General features: G+C 43.3%; 1 protein-coding gene across 4 annotated transcripts in view; it reads right to left on the bottom strand.

The window, feature by feature from the left end:
• IMPACT (impact RWD domain protein) overlaps window positions 1-13,095 on the bottom strand; it is a 63,667-nt gene extending 50,572 nt beyond the window's left edge. Inside the window, exons 1-4 of one of the 4 annotated variants that reach the window (XM_030552932.1) lie at window positions 12,836-13,094; window positions 9,368-9,496; window positions 8,442-8,494; window positions 7,762-7,824 (exon numbers count right to left, since the gene is read on the bottom strand). In XM_030552932.1, the coding sequence (XP_030408792.1) occupies window positions 7,762-7,824; window positions 8,442-8,494; window positions 9,368-9,496; window positions 12,836-12,871 (281 nt within the window). In that variant the 5' untranslated portion in view covers window positions 12,872-13,094. Of the gene's footprint in view, window positions 1-7,761; window positions 7,825-8,441; window positions 8,495-9,367; window positions 9,497-12,835 lie in introns of all 4 variants that reach the window. The other 3 variants (XM_030552931.1, XM_030552934.1, XM_030552933.1) reach the window with 3 other exon arrangements.
• Window positions 13,096-20,159: the final 7,064 nt, after the last annotated feature.

Here is a 20,159-nt window from a genome sequence, read left to right as displayed (position 1 = left end):
GACAGCTCAACCAAAAGGCTGTCATTATTTTGAAATATTTTTAGTGGCCTTTTCCTTCCCTCCTATCCTCCTCCCAAACCCCACCTAGGCTACCTTATCAGTTCTCTCCCTCTTTTTATAATTAATTAATAAAGAATACATGATTTTTAAACGAGAGTGACTTTATTTCCTTAGGAAGCAAGCGGTAATCGAAGGGGGAGAGCGGGTGACTTACAGAGAATGAGTGAATCAAGGGGGGGAGGGATCATCAAGGAGAAACAAACACAACAGTCACACCGTACCCTGGCCCATGATTAAACTGGTTTTCAAAGCTTCTCTGATGCACACCGCTTCCTGGTGTGCTCTTCTAATCGCCCTGGTGTCTGGCTGCATGTAATCAGTGGCCAGGTGATTTGCCTCAGCCTCCCACCCCACCATAAAGGTCTCCCCCTTACTTTCACAGAGATTGTGGAGCACACAGCAAGCAGCAATAACAATGGGGACACTGGTTTGGCTGAGGTCTGAGCGAGTCAGTAATGTGCACCAGCGTGCCTTTAAATGGCCAAATGCACATTCTACCACCATCCTGCACTTGCTCAGCCTGTAGTTGAACAACTCCTGACTACTGTCCAGGCTGCCTGTGTATGGCTGCATGAGCCATGGCATCAAGGGGTAGGCTGGGTCCCCCAGGACAACTACAGGCATTTCAACATCCCCAACTGTCATTTTCTGGTCTGAGAAGTAATTCCTTTGCTGCAGCTGATTAAACAGAGTAGTGTTCCTGAAGACGCGAGCATCATGAACCCTTCCCGGCCATCCCACACGGATGTTGGTGAAACATCCCTTGTGATCCACCAGTGCTTGCAGCACCATGGAAAAATACCCCTTGCGGTTTATGTACTGGGTGCCCTGGTGCTCCAGTGCCAAGATAGGGATATGGGTTCCATCTATCGCCCCACCACAGTTAGGGAATCCCATTGTAGCAAAGCCATCCATTATGACCTGCACATTTCCCAGAGTCACAACCTTTCCTAGCAGCAGCTTAATGATTGCTTTGGCTACCTGCATCACAGCAGTCCCCACAGTAGATTTGCCCACTTCAAGTTGATTCCCGATTGACCGATAGCTCTCTGGCGTTGCAAGCTTCCAGAGGGCTATCACCACTCGCTTCTCAACTGTGAGGGCTGCTCTCATCTTGGTATTCTGGCGTTTCAGGGCAGGGGAAAGCAAGTCACAAAGTTCCATGAAAGTACCCTTACGCATGCAAAAGTTTCATAGCCACTGGGAATCGTCCCACATCTGCAACACTACGTGGTCCCACCAGTCTGTGCTTGTTTCCCAGGCCCCAAATCGGCGTTCAATGGCTAGAACCTGCCCCATTACCAGCATGTTCTCCAAAGCGCAGGGGCCTGCAGTTTGAGAGAATTCTGTGTCCATGTCCTCATCACTCTCGTTGCCGCGCTGCCGTAGCTGCCTCCTCCTCAACTGGTTTTGCAGGTCCTGGTTCAGCACAGACTGAACGAGAATGCACGAGGTGTTTACAACGTCCATGATTGCTGTCTTGAGCTGAGCAGGGTCCATGCTTGCCGTGCTATGGCGTCTGCACAGTTCACCCAGGGAAAAAGGCGCGAAACGGTTGTCTACTACTTGCACGGAGGGAGGGGTGAGGCAGGGGTGAGGCTGTACCCAGAACCACCCGCGACAATGTTTTTTGCCCCATTAGGCACTGGGATCTCAACCCAGAATTCCAATGGGCGGGGGAGTCTGCGGGAACTATGGGATAGCTATGGGATAGCTACCCACAGTGCAATGCTCCGGAAATCAACACTAGCCTCGGTACATGGACGCACACTACCGAATTAATGTGCTTAGTGTGACCACGTACACTGGACTTTATCCAATCTGATTTAAAAAAACCAGTTTCTGTAAAATCGGAATAATCCCATAGTGTAGACATACCCTTAGGCTTTCTTCAGCTCCAAGGGTACCACTCAGATTTCCCTTAGCATCCTAGGGATTTATGTACGTTCATGACTCCCATTACCACATTGTACATGAAACCTCTTTAAATGTCTCAAAATATTGTGCAATTCAATAGTATAAAACCTGAGTAGAATATTGTCCCTACTCAGAAGGTGATGGTCCTATTTTTGACTTCCATGTTTTTTCCTAAGCCTCATGATCTTCAAGGTAAAGCAAGGTTGCACAGATTGCAATCTATAAGAACGCTCAGATCCTGATCCTGCAAACATTCTGAACATGCTTAACTTTAAATCAGTAGTTCATATTGACTCCAGTGGAATTATTCATGTGCTTACAGTTACGTCTGTGCATAAATGTCTGCAAGATCGGACAGTTAATAGTTACTATTTGGAAAGAACAAAACCTTTCCCAACTCTTTACAGATTAAGGGGAAAAATCCCAGGGAAAAGCCCTTCAACATAAACTTTAATTAAAATGGATCATCGATGGTGTACCTGTACAGGATGGGTTGAAATTAAATTCTAGGAGATTTTTTATTATAATCAGCTCTACTTCTATGAAAAATCTCTAAATATATTCTTGAAATAAGGCTGCCCTGCATTTGAGACTTGGAATTCAGTTCCTACCTTAATGAAATATTACTCCCAATTCTAGAGCTAGATCAGATTCTTGGTTTCTGAAGCTAATCCTTTAATATCTGTTTTAATTAAGCACTCCTCAACCCACCTCCTGGACTGTGATACTTCTAGATAATCTCCTATAGTGTGGATCTGCAGAGGAAATTCAGGATGAAGAAAGAAAGATCACCCATAAGTAAATGGAGTTCTGGCTGTACTGCTTCTGCAGATCCACACTGATAATTCGTCCTTACTCTATTTTTGAAGGCCTTCAGTTAATATTTGAAGGTAGAGAGGAACTGAGAACTGCTATAAAGACTGCCTTTAGCATTTCCTGGTCCTTGCACTTTCAGATCTTAGACAGACACAAATAGCTTCCAAAACTTTACAACTGTCAGTGGTTCCATTGCTCATAAGACATGGCACAAAACTTCTATGATGTGGATCTGCAGAGGCAATAAATTTGGAAAATTCCAATTATTGGTTATGAATCATGTTACTTGTTTTAATTACAGGTGAACAGACTTGCTGACAATACAGTTATTATTTCATAAGCAATAAAGAAGAGCATGACATATGTACAAAAAAGCAGATTGAATGCTGCAGCAAATATAAATACTATTATAAAATTAAATCAATTATTTGTTTTTAATTATTTTGTAACCGTTGATCCATCTTTCCTCCAAACAATTCAGGAGATCCAACACAGGGAATGAGTCCCTCAATTTCTCTGTTTTTTCTTGTAAGTCACAATTCTAAAGCGTAAATTTATTTTTATAATCATTTTGATTAAATATGGAGTTATTTCAAGGATTCATACCTCAAATGCTTTTTATTATGTATGAAAATATCCTAATTTATTAAAATTATACAAAGTCAGACACAGAAATTAAGAAAGTGTACTGATAAGGGTAAAACTTACTTCCAATAATGAAAGTTAAATAATTAACTAGAAATAAGTTTATAAATGTACCTCAGTGCCTCTGGGTGTTACAGACATGGTACAGCATGTTTATCTTTACCTGTATATATTCTTTTCCTTCACGTAATCATATTTTTCCCTGAAGTAGTTAAACTAATAACTTGTAAAATTGTACTTGTAATTTACACAGAAAGGAAAATACTTATTCGGAACACTTTTGTATTTTGCACAGAATTCAAAATCTATTACAAGCTGAAACTGCATGTACTAGAAAATGAAAATTTAGAACACTGTCAAAAAATTTTCCAATTATGATGTTTTTTAAAGATGCTTAAAATTCATATGTTTGCCAGGGTCACAAGACCAAAATGCATCAAATGTGCAAGCTCAGGCTTCTCTTTCAATAACTTTTTTAAAGCTACTGCCACCTTCTGGAATAATAATGCATAATTAAAATTCTGTGGCAGAAAAATAGGTTTAAAAATGTAACTTTCAGTAAATCTGTATATTACTACTGAACATAATCAAAATATTTAGGCAGTAACATTACTAAGAAAAGACTCAAACAAAGAATCAGGAAACTATAGACTTGTAGCTGTGACCTCAGAATCCAGACATACTCTAGAATGAGTTAGGTACAGTGAAACCTCGCTATAACGCGATGTTTGGGGTCGAAAAAATTCCATCGCGATAAATCCAGGGTCACGGTATAGCGGAGTTTCAAGCCGGTCAATTTAAATCAGTGGTCCCCAACGTGGTGCATTGATGTGTCCCGCCTACTGCCCCTAGTGCCTAGTGCCCAGCGGAGGAGAGAAACCGCAGCCCCGCGCCTGCTGGGGACAGAGAACTCCGAGGCTGTGGGCGCCGGTGCTCTCTGTCCTCGGCAGGCGCAGGGCTGCGGTTTCTCTCCGGCTTCAAGAGGAGCCACGGCCCCATGCCTGCCAGGGACAGAGAACTCCAGGGCTGCGGGCGCCGGTGCTCTCTGTCCCCGGCAGGCATGGGGCCACGGCTTCTCTCCCCTGCTGGGCACTAGGCGGGGGCACATCAATGTTCCGGCGGGCGCCATGGCGTGGGGACCACTGGTATTAGGCCTTAAAGGGGAGCCAACTTATGATCGGGTTATGTGCGATTTCGCATTATGGCAGGGCGCGTTATTGCGAAGTTTGACTGTACCTTGTTTCATGCTTCTTTCTGACTAGTAGGTATACCAGTACCATTTTTAATACTTGCAATTTTTCTCATTCTGTATAATGAAGAGCAACAATTTTAACTATAGCGTCATGAATAATTTTGTTTAGCAGTTCTATTCATCATATTTAATGTTTCCCACTTCATAGCAGATTTCATATTACTGAACACTCATTAGGAAATGTTTTGGAAGGGTGATCATGCAGTGTCACCGATGAGTCCAGGGAATGCCCTGAGGACTTCTGGAATATTAGACACAGTGGCAGTGACCAAAAGTCAGACAGATCATTTAAAATAATTAGCGAAAGATTTGAGAATATAAGTTATTTATGTTTAACAGAAGATTATCCAAGGTTTGGATAGGTCAGAGCTCAGAGCCCTCCAGAAATAAGTAAGTGCTGTAGAACTACAGTAGTCAATCCTCCTGCCACCAACTTAAAACTGAACCAGGGCAGGCCCAGCGTGTTAGAGAGCACTGCTTTTAATACAGACTGCTGAATAAGCTAGAAGGACAGATTTGTTGCTGCAATCAGTTTCTCCTAAGCAAAACAAAGAGGTGGAAATGTCAAATAGCCAGTTACATTTCCCAGCCTGGGGACAGTTCTAACTTGCACCAGCTAACTATAGTCCACAAGGGTCCGTACACTAGTTAGGAATAGTCTGAGGGCTGGTCTACACTGGGAGGGGGGGGCGGGGAGCGCGAATCGATCTAAGATACGCAACTTCAGCTATGTGAATAGCGTAGCTGAAGTCAAAGTATCTCAGATCGATTTACCTTGGGTCCTCATGGCGCAGGATTGACGTCCGCAGCTCCCCCGTCAACTCAGCTACCGCCGTTCGCGCTGGTGGAGTTCCGGAGTCTACGAGGAGCACGTTCGGGGATAGATATATCGCGTCTAGATGAGATGCGATATATTGATCCCCGAGAAATCGATCGCTAACCACTGATAAGGCGGGTAGTCTGGACATACCCAGAGTATATCACACCCTGGCCACTGCACCTCAAACCCTGTTCTAAATGCTGTCAGTCAAAAGGTGCAGAAGCCAGCTACTGTGTATCTACTACACATGCTGGAGACTCCCCCATGCCAAGCATCACCCTGGCTGGGGAATCTATGTTCCATCTGCACTGCTGAGGAATGTATGGTCATTAAAGATCCCTATAGCACTTTTCATAGGACTAGAGCTGTTACCCCATATGCTGTTCAAATTTTAACTTTGGTAATTACATTCTGCCCGCCTAGCTTCTCCAGGGCTTAGTTAGATAAGGTATCTGCTTCCAGGCCCAAACTAACTACTGTGTTGTTTCGTGCCATTTAAAAGCAACCATAGTCCGCACCAAAGGTGTTTGTATATCAGTACTCAATTACATGACTTCTGTGCTTAATGTGTATTTCACTTTTGTTGGGTTCACATCACGCTTTAGGATCTGATTGGATAAAACAGACTATATAAAATTATTGTTTCTATTATCCCATGCTAATACTAATAAAACCCGCAAAAACACAGTCTGAGCATTTCTTAATATTTATTTATTCTCACACATTATGAGAAGTTCTGTTATCTGCACATTACATTAACAAGCCTCTTCTGGCTACTGAGTGCCTTTATAATTAATATTTTCTAAAGCTACTTTTATTTAAAATTCACTTTTTCTGTAGCTGAAACATTTGCTTTTAATAAAAACTGGTTTTCTGCCTGCGTTCAAAGGCCTGAGTAGGTATTTTCAGATCCTGCAGTTTAATATATGGATATAGATTGGAATTAAAGAATTTGACTTCCTGGGACCAAACTCTAAAAGTAACTTAACATATATTATAAGTGAAAATAAAGAATTCTATAATTATGATAGAAATTATCCATCAAGATTAATGCTTGTAACTTTATATAATGCCCTGTCCTCAACATAATTTATGTACAAAATGTACAGTAAATATCTATTTGATTAGACTGTTTTATTTATGCACAAGTCTTACTTCATTTCAGCTGTTGCAGCAATTACCTCAATCCTTCCAATTCATGCATCTAGTACTCCTGGTGGAATTTTGCATCACTGCATGTGTGCAGAATTCATGGCCCCCCACAGATTTCTTTGCTTACCTGCAGAAAAATGACTTCTGACGGTGAAGCAAAGGGAAGTCGCAAGAGTGGTCATGCATCCACTCCCTGGCAGTGCAGACAGGTCAGTTTGCGCACCCAGAGCAGCCGGTAGAGACATAAATCACTGCCGTGAAGGCTGGGTAGTCATGTGTGTGAGAGAGAGAGACACTCTGTCCCTCTTGCTCGCTATTGCAGCACACTTGGTGTGGAGGGGCAGGGCTTTGGGGTATTTCTAAAGAAGTAGGTGTGGGGCAGGCTCTGTTCCCTGAGGCAGAGCAGAATTTAGCAGCCTGCCTGCTTAGTGAATTGTTCCCATTGTTCTCAGTGAATTTCCCCAGAAGTATAAAACAGGTGTAAAAATTTTAAGGGTCCTTTACATTGCCAGAGTGGTGTAAAGGAGTCTTATTGTAAAAGACAGTATGACCTTATAAATGCTTATGGTGCTTTAGTGATTAGCACTGGCCGAAATTTTTTGACTGAAAAAATTTCCTATCAGAATGTGCTCCGTGAATTGTTTGCTACTGACCTTTTTGGAGATGGTCAGTAGCCAATATTGTGAGTTTGATTCCCCAGCCCTCCCTTCCCCTTCAGTTACCTATGATGTAACACTGAGCATACTGCTGCATATCTTTGTCGACTAATAATTAGAAGTAAAGGGTCAATATTAGCTACATTACTATTAGACAGAGGGGGTTTGAAGATTTCCTCCAATGCTCCCCACTCCCATTCTCCATCCATTGTATTGTAGTTTAAATAAATTATCAAAATAATTGAAACTAGACAGATTATATTGCATTATTTTGACAAAAAATGCAGAATTTTGAAGAATTTTTAAATATTGTGCGCATAATTTTTAATTTTTTGGCACAGAATTCCCCCAGGAGTAGTTTTGTTAACATAATAGGTTTAGAGAGATGTACAAGTGAAAATACAATAAGTAATTTTTAGAATTTTCCATCTTCTGCCACTTACACATAGATTTCTTCCAGGCTATTTGTTAGTTCGATATAATCCTGTCCTCGAAGCCAAGGGGCACTAGAATGACAAAAAAAAAAAATATACAAGGAAGTTAGTGCCTACAAACTGTGAGTTTTGGTGTCTTTGTTTAGCTCGAAAAATGATAGATTTAAAAAAATGACACTCAGAAGTAAAACCTTTAAGACAAAATATTGTCAGCTGTTCCCACTGATAAAGATTTTGGTTTTGTAACATCTCAGGGTAAGCAGTCTTCCAAGATATTCTACTGCTCCCCTCTAACGCCCTACTTTGGGATTCGCCATCACTCCATTTGAAGAAGGCTCAACACACTTTCCATTAGCATAGCTCCAGAGTTGCTCTGAGCATAGCGTAAGCTCTCTCCACTGCCTCCCCAAAAGCTGTGCATGCTGCTGCTTTTGTTCTCTCTGTCTCTGCTGCCATCCTGGCCTAACACACTTGCCCAGTGATCGTTTAATCCTGTAGTGCTAACATTTCAATCCCAAATTAAACTGTAAACTTTACAAAAGTTTGTTAACATCTCTAATGCCCAGAATGTATATGCAATTCAACCAGAGCTACCTTAAACTTCTACAAGCATCTGCAATAAAAATAATTTGAAAAAAATGCAGTAAATGTGTAAAATAAAAATCTGTTAACAAAGAGACATCACTTACTTCAGTTGATAAATAGGTGGGGCTGAAACTGGATATTCAGAAGGGAGAATCACCTAAAAAGAACGTTAAATATAGATATTCATCAAGTTGGACCTCCAAAACTAGCTAAATTAAAAATGGACCATGACAGAACCAATTAGAGTATTTGGATAATAAGCAGTGTTATAAAAAGGATGAAATAGGTTGCTCCATTATTATGTGATGATACAAAGGCTGTATTTCTATCGTGAGTGTATAATTCAGGCTTTTGCCCATCTGTGATACAAACAAAGTATCATATGGCCTACTCTCTGTAAACAGATAACGTGGCATACAATATATCCTTTACAATAAGCAAAAAAGGTTAGAAGAAATGTAACTGTTTAGGTGACTATTTGATTTATTAAGAAGTATGTGTAGATACTTCAGCGCTGTCTACACTAAACAAAAACGTATTGCAACAAACTATTGCTTGGAGTTCTCTTGGCTTGTAATACTGTACAAAGCCATGTAGGACAGATACCTAAACATTTTACAAACACTGATTGCAACACCTAATAGAAAAATCTTTCAGTCAGGTCAGGCTGAACTGTAATGCAGTCTAAAATGGTTTCTTTCTAGTTCTTGAATAAAGAAATAAGAGAACCAGCTGCACCAATTCAGACAATCCTTCTATGCAAAATGCAGTATATAAATAGTGAAAGACACTTTTAATTAAAATATTTAAAGGTGTGGAATAAGCAAAAATAATTACTGAAAAAGTTAGCAGATAGTGATATTTTATGGAGATAATAACTGAACAGATTGTGAAAAGCCTGTATCCTATGACTGGATCCATAGGAGCAGACCCTTGAGCCTATATGGAGCCCCATTAAAAAAGGCACCAAGATCCACCCAGCATGATTCCGATAGCTGAATTTGGGCCAAATTCTGTACCAACACCATACCTGCAAACAGACAGTCCATTTTGGCTGCTCCAAACAATCACTAATCTTAATGCAAAATATCCTTTCATCTTCATCAACAACACACCAGTCATCACCATATATAGATGAGAGAGCGTCAATTTCATCAATCTACAAAAACAAGATCAAGAAACTTAAAGGTGATGATGATTAAGCTGCTGTTGGTTGGTTTTTTTCATGTACAGTCCGTGATTCTCATTGTAATCATAGCATTGAAGACTGTATGCTTTAGCCAACATAATCTAAATTTTCTCTGTTAGAGGACATACTACAAAAGTCAAATAAAAATCAGTCTCCTGTTTAAAAAAAAAATCAATCTACAAAAAAAGAACGTTAAAAAACAAACAAACAAAAAATCCTCTAAGGCAGTGGTTCCCAAACTTGTTTCGCCGCTTGTGCAGGGAAAGCCCCTGGCGGGCTGGGTCGGTTTGTTTACCTGCTGCGCCCGCAGGTTCAGCCGATCGCGGCTCCCAGTGTCTGTGGTTCGCTGCTCCATGCCAATGGGATCTGCTGGAAGCAGCATCCAGTACGTCCCTTGAACCGCGCCACCTTCAGGCGAACCGTGGCCAGTAGGAGCCATGATCGGTCAGACCTGTGGACGTGGCAGGTAAACAAACCGGCCCAGCCCAGCCTGGCCCGCCAGGGGCTTTTCTTGCACAAGCGGTGAAACAAGTTTGGGAACCACTGCTCTAAGGTGCTGAGCACCTTTGATTCCCAATCACCAGAATTGTGCCCCTATCTGTACATGAAATGAAAGTTGTTAAACTCATAATTTTCTGCACTGATATGATTTTTGCATCTTTTCAGTGTAACACATCAAACATTTTAAATGGACACCATCAACTTGAAAAAAAGATGTCTAAAAATGTCATACTATGGGTATCCACGTGCATGGAGCCCAGTTAAAGTCAATGGAGCTGGCTCTATGCAGTCACCGGAGTCTGCAAAGAATTCATTGCAGGATTGGGCTCTATGTGAACACATTACTCTGAATTTACCAATTATATTGACAGGACAAATGGTTCTTCAAAAATGATACAGGAGACAAAACATTTAGATTAGATATGGGGTCTCAAACACACAGCCCCGGAATTATTTTTTGCAGCCTGCCAAGCTCCCATCCCCCTCTTCCCCCCTGTACCCCCCCAGCGTGCTGCGTCTCCGCTCACCCGCCTACCTCCCAGCACTTCCTGCCACCAAACAGCTTTAACATAAGTAATTCTAAAAGTAAGTGCGTGTTTTGTCCTTTGAGTGAGATACATTATTGAGTGGTTTTTATTTTATTAAAACCCCTCGGAAATTACTTCGGCATCAAAAAAAAGAATACTCATAGAAGAAAAGAGAGTTTCCCCAAGACAAATGGGAGAATTTATATTTTTTTACAGAGGTAAAAGATAAAATTCAATGCCTTATTTGTCAGCAAATGTTTGCTGTTCCCAAGGAGTTTAACATGCATCGGCACTACGACACGATGCACCATGAAAAATATGATGCATTCACCAGAAAAATCCAAGAGGAAAAAGTTCAGCAATTTAAAGCAGCATTTGCCAAGCAAAGAAATTTCTTTTCAGAGTTTAACAAGTCTAGTGAAGATTCAGTAAGAGCAAGTTTTGTGATAAGTGAAGTAGCTAAATCATCGCTACCTTTTACCTATTCGTAAAAGAATGTCTTGTGAAGGCCAGCAAAATTTTATGTCCTAATAGGAAGAAAGTTTTTGAAGGCATAATCTTGTCTGCCAATACAGCTGCCTGCAGGATAACGGATTTAGCAGATCATGTGCAAAAACAATTGATTCAAATGGCAAACGACTTTGAAGCATTTTCAAGTTCTCTTGATGAGAGTACAGATGTATCAGATACCAGACAGTGTGCAGTGTTCATTAGAGGCTTGGATTGCAATTTGAATATAACTGAAGAATTGCTAGACTTATTGCCACTGAAGGGTAGCACAATGGGATGTGACATATTTCAAGGACTGTAAGAGTGCATTGAAAAAGCTGCGCTGCCATGGAACAAACTCGTATCTTTGGCTACAGACGGAGCGCCATCAATGTGCTCCGAAAATGTTGGTGTGGCTGGATTATTGAAGACCACACTAAACAACCTCAATATACCAGGAATTAGCTTCACCAGTACACATTGCATTTTGTACCAAGAAGCCCTGTGTAGTAAAAGTCTACAAATGAAGGAAGTTATGGATGTAGTTGTTAAAACCATTAGTGCAGTGGTCCCCAACGCAGTGCCTGTGGGTGCAATGGCACCCGCCAGGGCATCTATGTGCGCCCGAGTACTGTTCGGCAGACAAGCATCTGCTGAAATGCTGCCGAGAAGCAGCATCATCCAGAGTCGACGCCGCCAAAATGCCACTGATTTTCGGTGGCATTTCAGCGGCAACACCTCTGGATGACACTGCTTGTTGGCGGCATTTCGGTGGCGACGCCTGTTGATGTTGCTGCTTCTCGGCAGCATTTCGGTGGATGCTCATCCGCAGGCCATGGTCCTCGGTGGCTCATCGTCCAGCTCCCGCCAGATGAAAAAGATTGGGGACCACTGCATTAATGTTATACATGCACGAGGGCTGAATCACTGACAGTTTACTTCTTTTCTAGCAAGTATGGACAGAGAATATGGGGAACATCTGTATCACACAAGTTAGATGTCTGAGTCGTGGAAATGGCTCTACATAGCATAGCATTGAACACACAGACATGCAAAGGTGAAACTGTGCCAGTGCTAGCAGCCGTGCTGGGAAACGTTCCAGTGGTTCTCAAGCTTTTTGAATTGAGAACCCTTTTCACACAGCAAGCCTCTGAGTGCAACCCCCCACCCCCTTCTGCAGCTCACAACCCCCCAGGTAATAACCTTGTGACCCCCTGAGGGGTTGCAACCCCCAGTTTGAGAACCCTGGTTAAGAAAAAGCTTAGTGGAGCCAAGGACATGGACCCAGCGCCCCTGGAGAAGGCTCCTAGGCCTTACAATACACATGATAATGTGAATGGGGACTGGCCAGGCCCCTGGTCTCATGTAATAGCCATGTGGGGGGAGCGCAGGGGGAAGACGCTGGCGATGGAGGGACAGGGTTAGGCCTCTCAGGACACTGAAGGGGGGGGGACTGAAGGCTGGGTGAGGGGCAGGGCTCGCAGGGGTCTATGGCGGGAGGCTGGGGGCGGGTAGCCTGGCAGGGGGCTATAGTGGGAGACTGGGGAGCAGAGGCGAGAGCCTGGCAGGGCTCGCGGGGGGCTGCGGCGGGGGGGAGGGGCGATAGCCTGGGAGGGCTCGCGGGGGGGGAGGCGGTAGCCTGGCAGGGCTGGGGGGGGGGGGCGAGAGCCTGGCTGGGGACCTGGACGAGGTGGGGCTCGCAGGAGGCGCCACCCCCAGCAGCGGGGTCAGCGCGCCCAGCCCAGCTGGGGCCGAGCCCTGTGGGTTTAACCCCCGCGCCCCCGTCACTCACTTGTCTCTGGGCCGTTTCCGGGTCACTTGCCGCCATTGCCCTGCCCCCCACCCCCAGGCGTGCACGGTGCGAAGGCGCCTGCGCGGCTGGACTTCCAGGTGGCGAAGGAGGCCTGGGCTGGTCCGCTCGTGGGCTGCAGCGCAGCGTCCCGCGAGCAGCGACGGGAGGGTGGCACCGGCGGGGCGGGGTGGGGCAGGGGATCAGTGACCCCAACAGATGGAGCCGGTGCAATCGGATCTGCCAATTAGTAACCCGGCCGCGTGCGTGACTGGGGCGGCTGCCCTGTTCGCTGTGAAACGAACCTAACGCCGCTCAAATCCATCCAGCGCCCCCGGGCCCGCCTGTGTGTGCGCACGCGGTCGTGTTGCTATTTCCCTTCCTGCCCGCCCAGCGTTTGCAACACGAGCCTCTCTTAATTCAGTTGTAAACTCTTCCAGGCATGGACTCTTTTAAAGTGATCTCCAAACATGCGGCACGATGGGGCCCGATCCTGATTCTAGCCTCTAGACTTTAAAATATGGTGACAAACCCCTCAATGTTTTAATTTCATTAAAGCTGCCACATAATTAGGAGGCAGCCATAGCAGAAGGCAGGGAACTGGTGTCACAGTCACAAGGCAGCTGCACCTCTGTCCCCTTCTGGTCTCTCTCAGCGCACATAGTTGTCTGGCCTTCTGCCCTTACCTTTTCTGGGAAGGAATTGTGCAATTCTCCCACTTCTAGACTAGGCCCAGGGCCTAGTAGGCCCACTAGTCTTTATCAACCATGTTTACGCAGTGATGAGGGGTTGGGACATGTAGTTCTTCCTTTCAGGAGTCTGTGACCAGTAGAATGCAGTGTTCAGGCAAACTTTTTAAATAAAAGTCCTGTTTATTTTAACAGTAGGAAAAAGGATCTATTATTATATTAGTGTAGCATTTAGTGGAGCTAGTTATTGACTAGGATCTGGTACCCAGCAGTGCACAAGCACAACGAAAATACAGTCTCTGCCCCCAAAGAGCTTCAAACTAAGTACAACACAAGAGACAACAGAGACAAACAGATAAGTGAGTACAAGGAGTCAGCATTATAGGTAATGGTCCCAATCCATCAGCAGCCTAACTTGTCAAGTTTCTTGTAGGCATCACAGCAGAGGAGAGTTCTGAGAAGGGGTTCGGAGGAGGATAATTAGACAGCTTTGAGAATGTTTATGGGGAACATCTCCCAAGCATGAGGGGCAGCATGGGAGAAACCACAAAGGTGCTTATTTGAAAATGTAACCAGTGGGCGATGGAGGCTGGCGTGGGCTGATTGGAGGTAAGCATCAACTTCTTGATAGTGAATGAGAGATGATAGGTAAGATGGGGATTACTCATGAAGGACCTTGAAAATGAAGACAAAATCTTATGTTTAATGCAATAGAGAAGGGGAAGCCAGTGGAGGGATGCAAAGAGAGGAGTGGCATGCTTAAAGCTACAGCCTATGAAAATGATCTTTGGCAAAGTATTCTAAATGGATATGAGAAAAGCAAGATGGCATTTGTTATGTCCAGAAGGATGTTGCAGTAATTGAGATGCACGATTATGAGAACTTGGATGAGAGTTTTAGCTGTATGAATGGATAAGAAAGGCTGTTTTAGAGGCATTATGCAGAAAGAATTAGCAAGATTTAGATATAGTCTGGATATGGGGACCTAGAGAGAGAAAAAGGACTTTAAAGTAACAAAGTCTACACACATTTCTATTTTACCATTCTATGATAGTGACCAAGGCAGACCTAGCTTCTTCAGACACCATAGGTCAGGAGTGGGCAAACTATGGCCTGCAGGCTACATCTGGCCCATGGGACCATCCTGCCCAGCCCCATAGCTCCTGGCCAGGGAGGCTAGCCCCCAGCCCTTCCCCTGCTGTTCCTCCTGGCCTGCAGCCTCAGCTCGCTTGCTCCGCCACCAGCGCAATGCTCTGGGCAGCGGGGCTGTGAGCTCCTGGGGCAGCGCATCTGCAGAGCCCGGCCTGACCCGGTGCAGTGGCAACGTGGCCCAGCTCCAGCCGGGTGGTGCGGCCGTAGCACCGCCCGCCACCGATGCTACAGGCAGCACGTTAAGGGAGCAGGTGGGGTTGGATAGAGGGCAGGGGAGTTTGGGGTGGTGGTTAGGGGGAAAGAGGGAGTTGGGGGGCAGTCAGGAAGGAAGAGGGTTGGATGGGGCATCAGGGGGCAGTCAGGGGCAGGGGCACCTGTGTCTTAGTCTGGTTCCTCCAAACAACTACCCTCCTCCTGAGAGAGTCCTTTTTTAAACTGTTACAGCAGTCATTATGATCCCTGGCATGTGCGGATTTTTTCCTAGATATTCTAGGTGGTTTTCACATCCATGAAAACATTACAGTAATGCAGCTGGGCTGAGTATCATTCAGAGTCTGCAGCAGGACAGTAATTGTGGGATACAAACATAAGAACTATTGGTGTCATGTTCCTTTTGCTGGATCTGAAACAGGACATGGACAGATTATACCTTTCTAGCATATGTATTTTAAAAACTATTCCTGGGTGGGAAACATTTAAAATCACAGAGATGCTGTAAATAAAATGTAATATTTACTAAAAAAGAAACCCTACATGAAATTTTTATGCCTTACAACCAAATAGGTGATGCAAGCATTCTCTTTTCATTAGGAAGAGAGGAGCAATTTCTTATGAGTGTTTGCCACCATTCAGAATTTGCTCCTCATCTAACCATACAAGCATAATGTATTATGTAATGGGGAGCATTAGATTATTAGGGTAGTTACTTGGTGAAAATTCTGAGAGACCAGGAATTGGCAGGATATGTAATGCAGTCTGGGGGCAGTGAGTAGATATGAGATATACTGTTGCATTTGCATTGCATTCAGTGGAAGTTCTGTGTTTGCAAGGAATATACTTGACCTAAATGGAAAATATTGTAGTTATAGACAGAAAATACTCAGATAATTGAGTCCATTTCCCTGAAAAGGTGGGACACATTCCTCCAGTTGAGGACTTTTAAAATATTAAACTGATACTTCAATCTTAGCAAAAAATATCCTCAGCGATGTTTATATAGCCATTTTGCAAATAAAATGTCCCTTGAAGGAAGAACTTTTTAAAATTGTATTTGTAAAACTTCTGTTTAATTAATGTGTGTGATCATGAGTCAGGAATGTTGTCATGGTATAATTCCCCACTCTGAACCTTAGCGTCCAAAAGATGGGGTACCAGCATGAATTCCTCTAAGCTCAATTACCAGCTTAGTACTTGTAGCGCTGCCACCAACCAGGAATTCCAGTGCCTGGTACACTCTGGTCCTCCCAAAACCTTGCCCAGGGACCCGCAAGACCCAGTCCCTCTGGATCTTAACACAAGGAAAGTAAACCTTTTCCCTCAGCATTGCCTCTCCCAGGCTTCCCCTCCCTGGGTTACCCTGGAAGATTACTGTGATTCAAACTCCTTGAATCTTCAAACAGAGAGGAAAATCCACCTTGCCCCCTCCTTCTCTCTCCCCCTCCCAGACTCTCCCTGAGAGAGAAAGTAATCCTAACACAGAGAGAAATTAACCTCTCTCTCCCGCTTCCCTCCTTTCTCCCCACCAATTCCCTGGTGGATCCAGACCCAGTCCCCTGGGGTCTCACCAGAATAAAAAAAAAACAATCAGGTTCTTAAACAAGAAAAGCTTTTAATGAAAAGAGGGAAAAACAGTAAAAATTATCTTTGTAAATTTAAGATGGAATATGTTACAGGGTCTTTCAGCTATAGACACTGGGAATACCCTCCCAGCCTAAGAATACAAGTACAAATTAAAATCATTTCAGCAAAATACATATTTGAACTCCTCCCAGCCAAATACACATTTGCAAATAAAGAAAACAAACATAAGCCTAACTCACCTTATCTATCTAGTACTCACTATTCTGGACATATAAGAGACCGTATCAAAGAGATTGGAGAGAAACCTGGTTTCACATCTGGTCATTCTGAGCCCCCAGAGTCAACAACAACCAAAATCTAACAGCACACACAAAAACTTCCCTCCCTCAAGATTTGAAAGTATCCTGTCCCCTGATTGGTCCTCTGGTCAGGTGACAGCCAGGCTCACTGAACTTGTTAACCCTTTACAGGCAAAAGAGACATGAAGTACTTCTGTTCTATTAACTATTAACTATCCGTTTATGACAAATGTACTTTAGCATTGACTTCAGTGGGACTTCTCATATACTTAAGTTCTCTTGAATTGGAGCCTGCATGTATAATGACTGTAGCTATAGGCAGATCAGGGATCAAACCAAAAATCTTCAGCACCAGACTTTGAGAGAGCTTTCCTGTTTGAGCTAACAAAAAATTTCTTTAGCTGCAAGTAGCAAGCTATTACAGTTGCTGGTGTCGTGCACCAGAGAAAGATGTGATTACACACAGTGAGGATTTGATCAAAAAAGAAGTAAAGGAAAAAACTCCCTTTGACTTCAGTGAGAGTCAAATAGGATCCTACATCAGTATTCCATATATCTAGTCTCTTCTTTAAATCTTCTGTAACTACACTGTGCATGTGTAATGTAGACATACCTCTCCCTCGTGCAGTTTTAGAGGCTCTTAAAAAATATGGTACGTTGTTCCTTACATTGTTCTAGTTCTAAATAAACACCAATATAAAAAAGAAAACAGTTATGCTCTGTACATGTTATGCAATTTTATAAATTAGTAGAATCATACACAGTGAAAAAACTGCTAGGGACATTTACACTTTGCTATCAAAATAACTGCTCTGAGGGCCAGGAGCTCCTTGTACCAAATGCACATGTACACCACCAGCCCACAGGGCAGGTAATCATACATGCTGCACTCAGCACAATAAACTGGATAGCCTCCACTCTGCTGCTGGGCTTCTGCCTGCATTCTCTCCTACAGCTACCTAAGTTAATGAAAGGGTTTTTTTTAAATCAAGAAGTTTTGAATATAGTTTGGTTTTAAAGAACAGCAAGCGAACCTTGCCCCCTTCCCACTGGCTGTTAGCAGCTCTGGTTGTTTGCTCACTGCTTTATAAAGCCCTGCTCTTCTTGATAGCCCCGCCCACTGACTAAGGTTCAGCCAATTAACAGAGGCTTTGAGCTTTCAGCCCTTACTTTGAAGTTCACAGCTTCCAACTACAGCACAGGCTCCTTGAGCTAAACAGACAGACAAACAAACACAAGCTTAGCAAGTAACCCCGAAACACAAACACGCTACAGACAACCACTTACCCCAAGGGTCCTGTATTTGCTCCTCTTTCACCTAGAGAACTCCCTTGCAAAACTCCCTGTTAGCAGTCTTGGTGGCAGGGTGAGGCATGATTTCACTTTACAAAAACCATGTTGACTCTTCCCCAACAAACTATGTTCATCTATGTGTCTGACATTTTCAACCAGTTTGCCTGGTACTGAAGTCAGGTTTACCAGTCTGTTTAAGGATTAGGTATTTCCTCCTTATGTACAGTTTTATATTTTTCCAGGAAGAAAAAACTCATAATGGCCCTTCATTGTTCTCTGAAGGTCTGGTAATACTGGGTGTCCTAGTCAGTTGATTTCTTTTGTGTGTTTTTATGTTGTGGTAAATGTGCGTGTTGGAATAGGCCACAGATAAAAGTGGTATAAAAGTACTAAAGACTGAAGTATACAGATGAAAAGACCAGGTGAGATAATATTCAGTGTGGCATTTGCCATCTGTTACAATGCTGCAGCTAGCCACATGTTCCCAAATGATAATTGCTGAGTCATCATGGGGTATGAATGCAAAATCCCAATTGCTACCATCATAGCTAGGGTGTTTGAAATCCTTGCCAGTTGAAATTAATAAGCCACTTAAAATAATATTAAAAGACCATAAGCCATACAATGAAAGCTTGATAGGCTGGTGCAGACTATTGTGCATATTAGCGCAAGGGAAAAAGGGATTAAAAAGAGAGAGTGCAGTAGCACACAATCCTCAATTAGGCCCTGATCCAGTAAAGCACTGAAACACTTGCTTAACTTTAAGCATATCAGCAGTTTCATTGACTTCAATAAGATTGCTTGTTTAAAGACAATAGGACCACCAGAGACATACCTGATCTGGCTTTTGGCCAATGTGCTGCCTCAGTTTCCCTCAATATCACACCTTATTTTCTCCTCAGATGGTTTTCTGGCTCTCAGTACCATTAGGTTGCAGAGGTAATGTAGCCCTCTGGCTAAATCATGAAAGTCTACCTCTTCAGAGAGTTAATACAACCTCCCAACAGAAATACAATTCCCACCCGCAAATCTTCTGCCCCAGCCTGTGCCGGGGTTAATTTCAGAGATGCAGGACTAGGCCATAACTATCTATCACAGAGTGTGCTCAAATTTTTTGCTTCCTCTCTAAGCATTAGTGACAGCAAGGAAATCAGCTGGCTTGGGAACCATATCAAGATTTTAGAAATACCTTTTTGACTTTGACAATTAATTATAAGGTTTGAGCCATATTTGACAGAAGAAGTGGGGAACAGTACCAAATGCAGAGCAAGTTCTGATCTCTGCTCCGCTTGCTCCCATTTTAGTTCAATCTTTGTGTAAATAGACATCTTGCCCAACTCTTGACCCTGTTTAAGAATGACCTCTTGATTTACACTGGCAAAGTCATATCTGCTTGCTTTAGCACCAGAATAAAGTTCCTTTTAACAATGTAGGCAATGCTTTGAGACATAAAACTGGGTTCTGTTCTGGATCATGCATAATTAGAATGATTGTTAAGTAAGTTCTTACTTCAGGGCCAAATCTTGCCCCAGATTATCTCCATGAATCTATACTGAAGAGAATGAGATTGCAAGGGTGTATCTCCTCATCACTTGAAGACAATGCGTGACACAGATACACTTCTACCCCGATATAACACTGTCCCGAGGAGCCAAAAAATCTTACCGCATTATAGATGAAACTGCATTATATCGAACTTGATTTGATCCTCTGGAGCACGCAGCCCTGCCCCCCCCCCCCCCGGAGCGCTGCTTTATCATGTTATATCCGAAATCGTGTTATATCGGGTTGTGTTATATTGGGATAGAGGTGTATAAGTGAGGGAAGAATTTGGATCAGCATTTGGAACATAGCGAACAATTCTGCTGAGGTTTCCTGAGTCAAAAAGAACAAAACTGAATCTCAGATCCCAGACTCCATTTGCAGGGATGGCAGTTCGAAAAAAATATGTTTTTATCTGTAAACAATCAAATCTGATTTGAAAACAACTGAGATACAAAAAATGTAGAACCTTATATGTATGGTGAAGTGGTTTTTTTACCCACGAAAGCTTATGCCCAAATAAATCTGTTAGTCTAAGGTGCTACCGGGCTT

The sequence above is a fragment of the Gopherus evgoodei genome, chromosome 2 (genome assembly GCF_007399415.2).
Source record: "Gopherus evgoodei ecotype Sinaloan lineage chromosome 2, rGopEvg1_v1.p, whole genome shotgun sequence".
Taxonomy (NCBI): domain Eukaryota; kingdom Metazoa; phylum Chordata; order Testudines; family Testudinidae; genus Gopherus; species Gopherus evgoodei.
The sequence above is the reverse complement of the archived record's forward strand: the minus strand, read 5'-3'. Positions and strand labels throughout refer to the sequence as shown.